This window comes from Lissotriton helveticus, chromosome 5_1, assembly GCF_964261635.1.
Source record: "Lissotriton helveticus chromosome 5_1, aLisHel1.1, whole genome shotgun sequence".
In the NCBI taxonomy this organism is placed as follows: Eukaryota; Metazoa; Chordata; class Amphibia; order Caudata; family Salamandridae; genus Lissotriton; species Lissotriton helveticus.
The window spans coordinates 2,048,250,343-2,048,266,413 of record NC_136065.1 but is presented as its reverse complement, the minus strand read 5'-3'; the positions used below and the strand labels follow the sequence as shown (position 1 = coordinate 2,048,266,413).

General features: G+C 44.8%; 1 protein-coding gene across 1 annotated transcript in view; it reads left to right on the top strand.

Moving 5' to 3' along the window:
- The window catches only part of SKIC2 (SKI2 subunit of superkiller complex), a 251,546-nt gene extending 236,319 nt beyond the window's left edge, over positions 1 to 15,227 (top strand). Inside the window, exons 28-29 of the mRNA XM_078645898.1 lie at positions 3,696 to 3,836; positions 14,084 to 15,227. Of these exons, the coding sequence (XP_078502024.1) occupies positions 3,696 to 3,836; positions 14,084 to 14,284 (342 nt within the window). The 3' untranslated portion in view covers positions 14,285 to 15,227. The remainder of the gene's footprint in view (positions 1 to 3,695; positions 3,837 to 14,083) is intronic.
- The last annotated feature ends 844 nt before the right edge of the window (positions 15,228 to 16,071 follow it).

Here is a 16,071-nt window from a genome sequence, read left to right as displayed (position 1 = left end):
CCCAGTCCCAATTTTTTCGGTACTTACAACTCCGACACGCACTAATGCCCAGTATTACCAACATAGCTTCGCTTCCCGAATTTAGTCCCATTGAGGCAAAAGTCTTTATGGGTGATCTGGGGGATAAGAAAGTCTCTCGTATATATCAGACGATGGTAACTCATTGCTCCTCCACCCTTCTTCCGCTAAAGACGACTTGGGAAGCCGATGTTGGCCCCCTCGATGAAGATGACTGGAGGGAAGTTCTGGAGTCCCCTAAGGGGGCAGCCATTGCCATACGGTTTAGACTGATCCAATTCAAAATTCTCCATAGGGCCTACTACACCCGTGAGCGTCTGTGGAAGGCAGGCTTGATTGGATCCCCGGAATGTTTGCGCTGCGGAAATGCGGTGGGCACTTTGCTCCACACGATATGGTCGTGCCCTAGGCTGGTGGGCTTCTGGAGGGGTGTGTGGGACTGCCTGTCTGAGGTACTGAGTTGGACTCTTCCTCGCACTCATCGTCTGGGCCTACTCCACATCTTGGAGGGGGTTGGTGGAAACATATATAAACGTCACCTGTTGCTCCTGGGACTGGTGGTGGCCAAAAGAGACCTAGCTCGGGCTTGGAAAGATGTGAGGCCCCCCCCCCCTGTGTGCATGGAGAGCCGGAATGGACTTTTGCATGGGCCTGGAGCGACCGATCTTTGAAGCACGAGGGTGCCCCCGCAAACATTTCAAGGTATGGAAGAGGTGGGCTGATTATAGGGGGTTGACACTGGACCCTCCGGCAGACCTGGAGGAAGATCTTTAGTCCCCTGATATTTGCAAGTCCTTGCAATACGCCACGAGTATCATATCACGATTACACACCGAGGCTATCTGTACACACGTGCACAGGGGTGGAGGTGGGAGGGTTGGGTAGTTGGGGTTAGTAGGGGTAGGGGAGGGTATAGCTGTATTCTTTTATAATTGCTTTCTCTTGACTACTTGATTGGACGCTTGGTCCTATGCTGCAACTGTACCACAATGCTTGGTGGTGTTCTCCTGAATGTGGGGAGCCACACGTATTACTTGCCCGACCCTACAAATAAAAAAATTTGTTGTGAAAAAAAAAAGACATTGCCAAGCTACAAGGTAAAATTGGCTCATTTATCTGGGCTACAAAATCTCCCAGAATCGCTTGGAGGAAATTGAGAAGGGGGTTGAAGCTGGGCGGCCTCGCACTACCAGATCTCTTGATGTATTGCTATGCCTTCCAGCTTAAGAATTTTAGAATCTTGGCGAACAGACTCGACTCTTCCTCGCATGGTCGCCTTTTTCAGGCAATGTTATCTGACCAGTCATTTAGCCCAGACTTTTTTCTTTACAAATTTGGACATCAAAAATTTTACAAAAAGGTCCGTTTGAAAATTCTGCAGGCTGCATTAAGAACCTGGCTATATCTCCGGAAAGTCTCGCAAATTCCCTATTATAACATGCATGCTCCAATCTGGGACTCACCCGGTACCCCGGATTGTCTCCTAGACAGATTGGCAACCCCTTTGAGAGAGGCAGGTGTAGCAAAGTGGGCAGACCTCAGTACCAACTTCCAACTGCTGGACTGGGACTCATTAGTCAACTTAACGGGGGGGTCGTTAACAAGATTTAAGTTTTATCCGTTGTCCTCATGGTGGGGGAGACAAGACTGGGGGTTGCGGGAAGAGCCTCAATTCTTAGATCTCATAAACAGAGGTGGTGTATGGAAACGCGAGGTTGCCTTCTGGTACAACATCCTGATCGGGGCAAATGACACGTTAACGTCCGAGATATCAAACCTTTGGAGCAGGGATATAGCCGGTAATCCTGAGGAGATAGGGAAAATTTGGTCTGATGCATTTCATATCACAGAAAACAATTAAACCAGCTAACCTCAGAAGGAACCACCTATTCACAACTTACAGGGTGTATTGGACCCCGGCCAGGCTCTCCAGGTTATCAGCAGAGAGTTATAGCTGCCCAAAGTGTAAGCTGGGCGCAGCTGATGACCTACACATGTTTTTTGGGGGCCCACAAATCAGCAGTTATTGGAGACAGGTGTGTGGTTTTTTAGAAAAGGTTTTGTTAACATCAATTTCATGTTGTCCCAGATTAATTTTTTTGGGGCTCCCCCCAGGATATGTGTTAAACAACCCTGCCACTCAATTTATCTTCTATGTAATTGTAATCGCAAGGAGAGAAATTTGTAGAGAGTGGAAGTCGGTGGCACCTCCAAAATTTGCTGATTGCCTGAGGAATGTCATGATGATAAGTCAGTCTGACTTGCTTTGTGGTAACGAAAGCGCTAGCAAAGTGTGGTCAGCTTTAAGAACGTGGGCCGAAAGTTAACCAAAGTCCAATGATTTTGCCAGTGGCTATTGGCCTGGTCCTCCCAGGTAACGTGTTGAACGGGGAGTTGGACTAAGAAATAGCCTGCCTCTGGGAGATCCCTGTATGCTCTGCACATTCCATCGAGGGCGGAATCCAAGTAATTTAAGTGTGCAAGTGGCACGGAGAGCTCCCACTTTGAGGTCATATCTGCTGGTGGCATGTATGAGGACACAAAAAAAAAAAAAAGAAGAAACTCAAGACTCTGCTTTTTTAATCAGATGAACGGACATTTCTTTCTTTCGGGAGCTAGCGCCGGGACATTTCCAAGTAGCTGTGCGCTTCATAAATTCAACATAACATAACATTTAAATTACAGGAGCTGTGTACATGTAGTACTATATACGTGGGGCTCAAAAGTAAATTAAATGTGGCAATCGGTAGACCTATTTAACCAAGTTTTAAGAAGAAACCCATAAGTACTTTAGCACTGGCTAGCAGTGGTAAAGTGCAACAAGTCCAACAAAAACAAATTAAGCAAAGCAGAAGTGATGAAGAAAAAAGGTTGGGGAAATACCACCCAAAGAAGGTAATGGGAATGCAAGTAATCCTGTTATTGGTATTTTAAGAAAGTTATCTCCAACAGTAATTATTAGACTAAGAATATAATCTTACTGAAATCAGTAATTTAGTGTACTTTACCCGTTGTAATGTATAACTGAAGTATTAATCACCTTCCATAACCAGCATTACAAGAAAGTTCTCCCCAGCTTTTCACTGTGCGTCAAAGGACCATTTTGGTATACCAGTCGTAAGACAATGCACTCGGGCAACAAGTATTCTTGAACCAGGCAGGAAGCTTCTCTGACTCAGTGCCCTTTACTTTTTGAAGATCTGTGGTTTTTTAGGAAGTACATTAAGACCTGGTGATTCTCTTTGTAACCTACAATATGATTTTCATTTCAAATTGAACTTAATAAGTAAGCATTAGAAGTTGAAATGAGTTTTAGATGAGTTTTTGATCAAAATCTTCCTGCTGTACACAAACTATTAAATATTCAAAAATGTTCCATGCTGCAACCTGTTGTCATAGGAAGATAAGTCAAATGAAGTACTACTTCAGACAGTAATCCATTGGGTTTATCCATTACTGTAACTTGTAATTCAAAAGCAGAGCTAGTTACTTCAGCACACCCGTTGCATCATCATCTTTTTTGTGCTTTTTTCTTTTTGGAAACAAATTTGAGTGTTCACTTTTACCAATTAATTCGCATGGGAATTAAAAAAGTCTTCCTTATCGCAATAACTGCACATTTCTCAGCATCTTTATTGACCGCTTTCTAATTTAGTTTAATTCATCCTTTCTTCTAGGGCATTGAGCGCATACGTAATGTGGCAGAACGTGTGGCACTTCTTCAGCGTGAGTGCGGCATGCGGGAGTCAGTGGAGGACTTTGTGGAGCAGTACAAGTTTGGGCTGGTGGAGGTGGTCTACGAGTGGGCCCGTGGCCTGGTAAGTTAACTCTTGGTGAAGGTGGTACGCAATGCAACTTGTGGACTGTCCAGTGGTGATCCCAGCTGGGGAGTAGGTTAACGATAACTATCCTCAATGATCACATATTGGATCAGCCAACACTGTGTTACCCCTTTTAAAGGAGGAACTGACCTACAAGCAGATGACCTTCTTTGACACAACTGAAGACCTTGATTCTTGATTCTCTCCTATGATACAGAGGCTCTGTCCATTTGAAAACCTTTGGTAATGATTGAATGGGCCGGCCCTGGAAATGGCGGAGAGTGGGATCCCCTAACACGTTAGGATTCATTACAAGACTAAAACATACAAATATAGACACCTTTTAGGTCTGGCCTGACAGAGCTAATGAAATCTGAACCTCATGCTGAGGCTTTGGTTGAGCTATATTTTCTTCTGAGGGTTAGTCACATTCTGTACCAGCCCACACACAGCATAAATAAGTAATGAGTCAGCCCCATTCTGCATTTCTTACTTTAAAATGTCAACCACAGCTTTTCTCAACTCCCCGGACAGGCATTCAATAATATTACTTTGTGGTGGTACCTCTCTGTGGCTTTATAATAGTGTTCCAAGCAGGTAGGTTTGACCAGTCACCTGAAGGAAGCAAAGAACAGAAGCCATGTCACCCTCACATACAAATTGAAAGGTGGTCTATATCTGTATTTATGCTTCATAATTGCAATGCCTTCGTTACTGGGGAGAGAGGTGTTTAAAAATGAACTGATCACGAAGTGCAGTGTAAGGACTGATGCAGAAGTGCATGCAAAAAGCATTTAGACCCACTCTCGCAATGAAGTGTTCAGCCCCACTTGCTCAGTAATGTACGGCAAAATAATACTATACGACAACAATAGTACTGGCGGCATTAGGCGCACAAAATGCGGAAAATGAAAACAGGCTTTGACAAAGCCTATACATCTGGCTTGTATGTTCATTAATAAACCAGGCCTATTGGCTTTGCCAGTGCTTAGTTCTTCAATGCTTACAATGCAGCTACTGTTTTTTTTGCCATACACCAATGGTGATGTGATGTCAGAAGAAAAAGTATGTGATACCAGAAGAAAAGCATGTTGCATACCAACTAAATATCTTAATCCAACCTAAACAAAATCCCTTAAGCCCACATTGAAGCAGTGAATCTATAAGATGGGGCCTGCTGGCAGGTAGAGTAAAAACAAAGCCAACAATAAATAAAATCCACACTGCAAGACTGAAAGCAGAGCAATTTGGATTGTATCTGCTACATGTGGGCCCCCTCAGCCATGCATTGGGCACTCTGCTCACTAGACTCACTAGACTGTATTAATGCTAAGATTTAATCCTGTCGGCAATTTCCTTCAGACAGGTAGAGCATGCACACACAATAAGAGTAATTACAATAGAGAAATGCTGTCAAATTCATTTAAAATCAGTTTAGCAAGTACATTTGAATACAGCAGGCCATGCGCAGAACGTGGCAGCAAGCATAAAGGATATCCAGGATGTGTGTCAAAGTATCGATTGACCTGCACGTATATCTACTTCAGAATATCAACTTGCACCTATTGGCAAGCATACATGGGTAGTATAGATATATTATTCTTATTTCCTTTGATGGATTAGTCCAAGTTGATATTTGGGAGTCGATATATGTGCATTTTGATATTGAAAGCTCATTATTTTGGTACCAGACCAATGTAAACACACTCAAAAGAACAAATAGAATGTACACACTACACAAAAAATCCCAGATGAATAGTAACATTTAAGCAATCTTGAATCCACATTAGCTGCTGCTGAGTTGTAAGACTCACATTTGTTAGTAGTAAATACATCAGCTCACTTGTAATGAAAGGTGTTGAGATCTCAAGTCTCCGGTATCATGCATGAATATAACACAATTCTTTTGAGAATTGCTGACACACCGAAACAGCAGTTTCTCGCGTACTTTGAGTTTTTAATGTCTGAGCCACAGCTACATTTGTCGGTTTTGATGAGTGGTATAGCCATAGACCAGCACGCTCTACTGCGCATGATTCCAATTCATGACATGTTCACAGCCAAGGTGTACTGGGTTGCTTGCAAAAGTGCTACATTGCACTCATCTCGTAAAGTGTATGTGGCAAGACGGCTGCATTGGGACACATTTCATTCAGTCGAGATGGTGTCATATTTTAGTATTTGCAAAACTGACTGGTGAAAGTCCCTGTTGCTGATGAGGAAGAACCTCCAGCAGACAATAGCTCTGCTCCACGACTTGGAATTTACCGTCAGTGTCCTGAAGTCCCAACTGTCTCCCACAGAGAGGCAGGCCCTTGTAGGGGCCGTGCTTTACTCAGCCTACATGAAGGTCTTTCCTCCTCCCCGGAGAATCGCAGATATTCAGGAGATGAATACAAATTTCTTATTCAAGCTTAGATCCCTTCCTGCAGCTGTTAGGCTTCCTGTTATTTCAAAATGCCAGATTGCAAATTCCACTTCAGTGGTGCAGGGTGAGGCATCAACGTAGTCTAAATCAATTAATCAATCAATCAGGGTATTTGTAAGTGCAATACTCACCATGAGGGTCTCAAGGCGCTGGGGGGAGGCCCCCCAACTGAGCGACATAGCAACACAGGCCTTGCTTTAAGGCACTACCTGCAAACAAAAGTGCTTGAGGTGCACTTGGTTCGTCTACCAGTGAGGGCCTCCTTTCCATCTCCTTTAGCTCATTCAAATTCTGTTGGAAAATACCACTAAAATCCATTGCATGAACAGAGAGGGCAGTGTGAGATGGCGGCTCTGTTTGGATGAGAGTCGTCTATTATTATGGGGCAGAGGACATGGTAAGCTGATCATTTGGCGCTCTGCAACTTCTTTCACCCCCATGGCGGGCAGACCTGTCTCGCAGAAAGATTGCCCAGTTCCTTACCCCAATCCTTAAATGCGGCAGATAAAGCTGCTCCAGTTAGACTCCTTTTGCCTTCCGGATAAGGTCGCAGACTTCATCTTGCCAGCCAGTAAGCCTTCTACCATATCGATCTTTTCAAGTCTCTGACACAGATTTTTAGATCGTGTCAGCTGGAAGGCATTAACCCATGTTAATCTCACCTGTTCTAATGGTAATTTTTTGCTGTCCTTTGCGCAGCAGTGGCTAGCTGGAACTATAGCGAATGACTATCTAGCACCACTGGATACCTTCAATAGTCTTCCCGATTATAGTTCCTGAATCAAATATTCACTGGTGGGACATTTTCTAAATGCTCAGCTTTCTTTTTCTTCCCACTCTGTTCATTGTCCCTCAGTGGGGTTTTAAACTTTCATTGACTTTCTTGTTGACATTCCAATTTGGCCTGATGCTGTTGCAAGGTTTGACTTCTTACCCTGAAGAAAGTTTTTGGGGATTTGGGTGGCAGTAAATTCATGCTCATTCAGATAACTTCAGGCCCTTTTATTTCCTCCATATTTCACGGTTTTCTATCTGGATAAGTTGTTCCTTCGCAACTGCCCATCATTAATACCAAGAGTTTATCAGTATTTTATGTGGAACACTCTTTTACTCTTCCACCTTTCTTTCCTATGTATGTTTAGGTGTAGAAACACTTGCTCTATATGCTCCTGCCATCTAATGTTAGGCTTGGATGTGTACGGCTTGTTTTTCTCAGATGTCTTTCCTATCTCAAGGTATAGTGACGCTTCCCTTAGCTGGTATTGCACAAGGGCATCAACTCCATAGTTAGATTATTTTCTTCGGCCGTTTGGGTCGAATGTGGTTTTTGTCGATGGCCAGCATGGGGCTTCCCCCCTCTCTGTCCTCTTTCATCGAGTCTTGTGCACAAGAGTGCTAGGAATCATGGCGGAAAAGACACCTTTTCATTACTGTGCACAGTGCTATTCCCAGTACTCTCCCTGTCCTTGGACCATAACGAGGCCTCCTGCCCCTCTTGCCTCACGTTTTGGTCGAAAAAGAAAATTCAGAATTGCCGTAACCATTGACTATCTCGCAATGCCGTGAAGCCATATTGAGACAATGATACCCCCGACATCTTTGGGGAAGATGTCAAAGAAGAGGAAGCAGAGGGAGAGTTTGATTTTAAATTTGATGTTGAGCAGGCCGCGGCATTCACCCCGGGAGCCGAATCCCCATTGGAATCAATGGTCCAAAACCCCCAGCTGACGTAGGCCTAGCGTCAGAAGATGACTGCTGTGAGTACGAGTATGCACCAGCACTCACAGCCCCACTGGGAATTGGGCATCAAGCCCCGCACTCTGTGGACGCAGCCTTCCGGGCCGCCACTGCCTCCCAGCCATTGCCTGCACCAATATATTGCTTCAGAGTCGACTTCAACTCCGGCACCAAGCCAGCCGCACAAGACCTGGCCTACCTCGATACCAACAGATCCTTCTGTACCCTCTGGTGGCTTGATGTCCGCTCCTAAGGATGCCTTGGTGCTCAAACAACCATCAACGTGGAAACGGACTTGAGGCCGAAACAGACTTCACGTCTAGTTGCCCTTCCATGGCAGACTCTGAAGACCAGGAGCTACCGGTCTTCTAGTGCTTTCAGGAGGATGTTGGAGGCTCTGCAGTGAAGACTGTTTATCCATCCTCAAATTAGCAAAATCATTGCACAGCCCCTACCACAGGTGCAGGATATTCTCCCTCAAAAGAGGGAGCTCACATTTGAAGAGCAACTCGGGTTAGACCCTCACTGCCTCCAAAGCTGAAAAAAAATTGATAGGGGCACCAGTCCCCTGCCCTAAAGACCTACTCTTCCTACTCTTCTTCGTCGCCCTTCTCCTCCATTACCATCTCCTCCTGCTCCACTACCACATTATATCATATCATGAGGTTATCTACAGTACATCCACCTTTAAGGGTAGGCCTACACATCATACCAGAAGAGGAGGACTTCTTGGCGATATCCAGTCCCCAGCCTCCGTTCCTCTTTTTGCAGCTCACAATTTTGTGGCAGCATGAAGGTTACTTCCCTGGAGGCTTCGTCCTCCTATCAGAGGTAGCAGCAGCTCCAAACCTCCCAAAGATATTCCAGTGGTTCCTATAGGGGAAAGAATGCCAAGGGCAGGGGTAGAGGTGGAGCAGTGATCACAAGTGGAGGGTCTTTAAGAAGTTCTAGTGTTGATAAAGGCCGGCACCCACTGCTCTCTGCAGTGGTGAAACCGTTGCTGCTCAGGCCTTTCCTAGACCCAGTTCCCCAAGTGACCATCACCACAGACACCTCTTTCATGGGCTTGGGGGCATATCTATAGGATATAATTATTCAGAGTTTCTGGACTGTTCTCCAACAGACTTTTCACATAAACTCTCTGGAGTTGTTGGCAGTTCAATGGTTCTCAAGGTTTTTTCTGCCATGTTCACCACCAAACTGTCCAGATCAAAACAGGCAACATGACTGGCATGTACTTCCTACAGAAACGGGAGCACGCACTCTTCCAAAATTGTTGGCATTAGTTCAGGATATTTGGCAATGAGTAATCCACCCCAAAGTTCACCTCCTCGCAGAGTACCTTCTGGGAGCAGAGAACGACTTTGCAGACCTGCTCAGAAGAATGCAGCATCACATCCACAAGTGGGAACTCCTTTCGTAGTCCTGCTCCCCTATTTTCGGCGTTGTAAGTTTCCCAACTTCACCCTCTGGTTTCCACAGTCGGTGAGCAATGCCGTTTGGAAGAACTGGTCATGGATATTTGCCTACACTTTTCCGCCTCTCCTACTCCTTGTTCCGTGATTCAGAAGCTTCGGCAAACCTCACCCACCTTGATCCTTGTGGCCCTCATGAAGACCAGGCAATCTTGGCTCACAATACTCCAGAGTTATCTGTAGTCCCCCTCAAGAAGCTCCTCAACATGCCAGACCTGCTTCCGCACCAACAGGGCACTCTAAGGCATACCAACCGCAGGTAGCTTAACCTAGAGATCTGGTTGCTGAAGTCCTTGAGTTTGGTTACCTTAATTTTCCCCCTGAGTGTATTGTCGTTCTCAGGCTCGCCGCTCCACTATTCGAATCTGCTGTGCTGCAAAGTGGATGAGGTTTGTCCCCTACTGCCTACCCAAACACATTGGCGCACTAAAGGCAAGAGTGCAGGACATTCTTTAATACCTGTTTCACTTGCAGTGCTCTGGTCTGGCATACATTTGTTTACATTTAGCTGCCATGGTAGCATACTTACAGAACAGGGAGCACTCCTCTCTGTTCCAAATTGCTGTTATTAAAGCTTTCATGGAAGTACTTGAGAGGGTTATCCCTCCCAGGATACCCTCCTAGTCCATCCTGGAACCTCAATGTAGTCCTCATGGGACTCCCTTTTGAGCCCCATCATTCTTGCCTTCTACACTTTTGGTCCGGTGGCATTTCTTGTCATGATAACTTTCCTGAGATGTGTCCGTGAGATCCAAGTGCTCACGTTAGGAAAGCCCTTCTTTAAAGTTCACATTGACAGGGTAGTCCTTAGAACTAACCACAAGTTTCTGCCTAAGGTGAACTCTCCTTTCCACCTCATCCGGACGGTGGAACTCCATGTGTTCTTCCCAAACCCACACTCAGTAGCAGAGAGAGCACTTCACTCAATAGATGTTAATAGGATCCTCATGTAGTACATTGATAAGACAAAACCATTACATAAAACGCAACTCAAATTCAAAAGACCGCTCCCTACTCTGCCAAGGATACATTCTACACGTACAAAAGCAGCCTCAAAGGGTTTTCTAGGTAACATCACAATAGCTGGTATCTGTAAAGCATCCACCTGGTCCACACCACACACATAGACAAACACTGCTGTGTGGGTGTCCTAGCACGACAGCAGGCCCAGGCTGTACTATGTACACTTTTCCAGTCTTCTGCACCATCCTCTGTCTGGCCACTGCCTTACAGAGTAACTTCTTGACATCCTATGCAGAGCATGTGTACCAACAGCTATACATGCCAAAAATAGGATATGTTACTTATCCTGTAAGTATTGGTTCACGGCATGTAATGCTGTAGATTTACATGTGCCACCCTCCTCTCCAGACACATTCGGTTAATATGACTCGATATTTCGCATACCATTACTTCACAGCTTTTTACTTCGATGATTTTACTTAGCAAATACCATTACTACGCAAGTTTTTAGTTTGCATACCTTTACATTGCAAGTGTTAATGTATGTGAACTAAAAACTTGCCTAGCAATATAAATCGACATTTACCCTGCTTATTTTTCCTAACCCCTTTTTTAATGTAAAAAAAACCCAATACTTCACTAAATACTATATACAAATACCCTACACATCACAAACTCTAAAACACTACCCAAACCCTACACTACCCTACACTACTCAAACACCACCACACTACCCTAAACCCTAAATCACTACCCCCTGGACTACCCTCTCCCTTCCACCAGCCCGCTCCCTACACTCAAACTCTACCCTGCACATACCCCCAACACTACCCTAAACCCTAAAACACTACCCAACATTACACAAACACCACAACACTATCTTAAACCCTAACTCACTACCCCCAGCACGACACTGCTCCTGCCCCATTCCTGTCCCTACTCCCACACGCTACCCTGCACGCACCCCAACACTACCCTAAACCACTACCCTACACTACACAAAAACCACAACACTACCCTAAACCCTAAAACACTACCCCCAGCACAACCCTGCCCCTACCCCCAAGACTGTCCCTACACTGAAACACTACCCTGCCTCTACTCCCGGCCCTACCCTAAACCACTACCCTACCCTACCCTACACTACACTAACACCACAACCATACCATAAAACACTACCCCATCACAACCCTGCCCCTACCTCCAAGACTGTCCCTACACTTAAACACTACCCTGCTTGACCCCCGACACTACCCTAAACCACTACCCTACACTAAACCGACACTACCCTAAACCACTACCCTGCACTATCACCAAAACACTACCCTAAACCCTAAAACACGACCCTGCCCCTACCCCCAAGACCATCCCTACACTGAAACACTACCCTCCACGACCCCCAACACTACGCTAAACCCTAAAACACCAGTGTACACCACACTAACACCACAACACTACCCTAAAACACTACACTACACTACACTACCACCACAACACCCCCCCTAAACCCTAAATCACTGCCCCCAGGACGACACTGCCCCTACCCCCACTCCTGCTCCTACTCCCAAACACCCCAGACACTCCCAAACACCCCAGACACTACCCTAAACCCAAATACACCACTCTACACTACACAAACACATCTACACTACCATTAAACCAAAAAGACTACCCTCTGCACGACCCCGCCCCTACCCTCAACCCTTAAAAACGACACAACCCCTCTTACCTCTCTCTCCTCGTGGTTCCGCTCTTCTCCTTCAAGCGTGATTCCTCTCTTCTCCGGCTTCCAGCATCGTCAGACGTGCGCGGAGTCTTGAAAACAGTGAGTATGCAGAGGCAAAGGCATCGCGCATGCCTACGACTGCCCTGGCCGTGTATCCTGATTGGTGATCACCCTTCACGAACGTGTTCTTGATCGTATGGCGATGCGGTCCATCATTTTGGCGTCATTTCTAGTACGTTTGATTTCTTTCTAGTGCATGGTTGATATAAACATAGAAATATAAAAAGGTCTGCTACTTCCATTGAAGTGGCAGACCTTTTTTTATTTCTATGTTTATATCAACCACATACTAGAAAGAAACCTAACGTATTGCAGCGCACGTATTACAACGCATGCGATGTACCAACTTGCGTAGTAAAGGCTACGCGTTGTTACTTCTCATGCGTTGTAAAGCTTGCGCAGTAATGATATGCGGTGCAATAGCCGTGTACTAATGGCTGTTCACCACCTTCGGTTCTTGCAGATGTATTTTTTTTCTCTAACTTTCTTTCTCTGTAGCATGGGAGTCTTTACAGATTCTCATGCTCTATCGGTATCCTCACCCGCCGTGCATGAAAACAGTTTAACTATGGTGTTTAAGTCCATGGGCACTACTTTCTAAGAAAGGAGTTACTATATCTTGTGAGTTAAAAGACTTCTTCGAAGAAAAACAAGTTGTACACGTCCGAGCTCAACACTCGGAGTATGGCAGGAGTATGGAGAGCATGTGAATCTACAGCACTACATGCCACAGATTCTGACAGGGTAAGTAGCATTTTCCCTCTGCTGGGTACATTATCTTCCCACATATTCCTCAGCACTGGGGGATACATCATCTGCCCACGGATTTCTTACATCTCTCCCTCTTCCCTTGATGAATTAGTGCTGTAAATAATAAGATCTCAAACTATCCAAGAACATTCTGCGTTGTATTGGTTGCTATTGTTACTCTCTCTATTACTCTCCTTACGCATCAATGGGGTGCGCAGGAAGTTTAAGGTACTGAAGTTAGTGCCCCTGTTCATGCTTAATATACTTCAGTGCCCTCTTGTCTAAATACTTTGTTGGAATTGGGGCTGTGTTGTACCAACTGGTGGCTCTTCAGAGCAGTTGCTGAAGAAAGCCTTTTCCGGGCTAGTCTGAGGTATTCATAATGGGATAATGAGATTAACCTGTGGGAAGCCTACATATCCATCAGAAGTACTATGTCCCAAATAAATAACGTTTTGTTTTGGTAGGTCACCAACTATAGAGGAAGCATCGTTTCCTCATCTGCATGATTGCCTTACACCTACAAGAGCTACATGTGCCTCTGTTACACATTTTGTAAGGTACCTATGAAGCAGATTAGCCCCAGGCTCTCCTTGTATAACAAGTTGTCTATAGCGCATTGCTGACATTCCGTTGATGAAAGAAGTTGTGTGTAACATTGTTCATGGTCTTCCACTGATGATAACCCATTAGTGCTCGTTTTCCATTGATAAAAAAGTTGTACATGAAGTAATGGTGTCTCGGTCTTTCATTTTAGTAAAAGTTGTCTTTAAAAGTTATGCTGTCTCGATCATTCGTTTAATTAAAAAGTTGTATATGACACAGTGCTGCCTCAGTCTCTCGTATAAAAAGTTTAGCAAAAAGCTGAGCTACATCAGTCTTTTGTTGGATGTTAAGTTTTGTATGAACCAGTGAGTCCAAAATAAATGCATCATGTAGCACTTGTGCAAGCTTCAGCTCTCAAGCCTTGTAGGAAGTATTGCTGCCTAAGTATTTCATATATGCAACAAAATGTGAAAATGAAAATGTTGAACTCGATACAAGTTTAGTACTTCAGTCAATGATCGTCTTGACTTCTGACATACTCTTACCCTTTTACCCGCAGCCATTTGCTGAAATTGCCAAACTAACCGACGTGCAGGAGGGTATTGTGGTGCGTTGCATCCAGCGCCTGGATGAGACATGCCGCGATGTGCGCAACGCTGCCCGCATCATTGGTGACCCCGTCCTCTATGCCAAGATGGAGGAGGCCTCAAACATGATCAAGCGGGACATTGTCTTTGCTGCTAGTCTCTACACCCAGTAAAGGGCAGTTGTTGATTTGGCAGTAAGTGTGACCTCTTCTATGGACCCTCACACCCAGGGCTGGATCAGAGACTGGACAGACATGCAGCCTCTTTACTTGGGAGCTGGAAGCACAGAACCTAAAACAACATGAAAAGAAGCAAAATGAAACGGTATTGGCTCTCCAGTGCACCCCGTCTTGAAATATCTGTCAAAGATGTGTTGTTTTTAACCCCCTTTTTAGTAGCACTTAATGGAAACTAAAATAATAGGGTGGAAACCCTTTTCTTCCGAGGTTACTGAAAACAACAACATAATTTCCCCAGAAGAACCTGGTCAGTTCTGCTCAATATACATGACAATGCGTTGCCTGTAGTTGGATATTCATATCCCCAGGGACATGGGGCAATGTAGTCCTGTTTAGGGGTTTTGTGACCTTGAGTTCCTTCTATTGAAAGGATAGTACCTTGATGAGGTCGAATTTAGGGCGGACTATAGTTATCCAGACCAAAAATGCCTTATCACCATCCATTTGTGAACTGTTTGACAGTGCACTCCCAGTGTAGCAAGCGGCGCAAGGATACCCTAGCCTCCTGGTGCCAGTCTATGTGTTTTACTCCTTCCTTTCTGCCAAGCTTTGTGGCTAATTGCAAAGGTAGGTGGCTGAAAGTAAATGGCCTTTCCTGTACAGTTCTTGTGGCATTGCTTCATGTTGGTCAAGAGAAACTATTTTAAGCTTTAATTTTGCACCTTAAGGGCCATATCTTAAAAGAAGGAAGGCATTTGCTCATGCTCCATTAGTGACATGAAGGAAAGAAATGCCGGCCCTTTGAGTGCTCCTCTTATGTCCTGAGGCAGTTCACTTCCTCTGTTAGCACTGACAAGATTATTGCTATCATAACTGCGGATGTGCAGAAACAATGTTGATCGATAACAACTCATTAAAAAGAATCACTTGGCTAGTTTGTTGGTTTGTTATTTGGCATCCAAGTAATTAAGTGATTTAATGTCTTTTGGCTGGTGCGTTCTACTAAGAGTCTCTTTACCTACGACCTATGTCTCCTCTTCATGACTGACCTCTCTCATTCCTTTTTCTCACTGTCACTTGTTATCTCCTAGGACACATCTCAAACACCAAGTTTGCTTGTAAATCTCCCAGGCACCAGACTGAATCCAGAAACTCCTATAGGCTGACAGGTTGCGTCATTGTTCTCTGTCAAGACACAGTACTGCCACATACAAGAATGCCACATACCTGAATACAGCGCTACGAGGCCTCCGGGTAGAAGTGCGCTATATAAATACAATACATTTACATTTACAAGCGCGACCCCCAAGTGCTAACATCCGTTCCTCTTTTTTCATGCCCTTCGAACAAGAGCACTGCTTTTTAAGTTTCTCAACTTCTTAACTTCGTTTCTAAAACCAAAATACCTTTTAACAGTGACAACAGGGTTGCAACTGTGCCGCAAATAGAAGTCATCACAAATATGCACAACGTCTGCCTCCGGACCAAATCTAACTTCAAAATCCTACAACAAATTCTCCCTAACGGGAGCAAGAAAAAAGTTCACTGGGGCTCCAGGTCATGAGGCTGTTCCCAGTCCCATTGGCAATCTTCAGGTATGTCCAAAATTAAGTTAACATTTTTTTTTTTTAAAAGCCTAAGAAGTCAAAGCGATGCATAAAGGAAAGTAGTATATGTAGATTAAAGATGCATTATATAAACTCTGGCTTTCAAGTGTTGTTGTACATGGAGGGGCCCCTCCGGACTCACTCAGGAGCTCTCATGCCAGGGTACTACTCTGA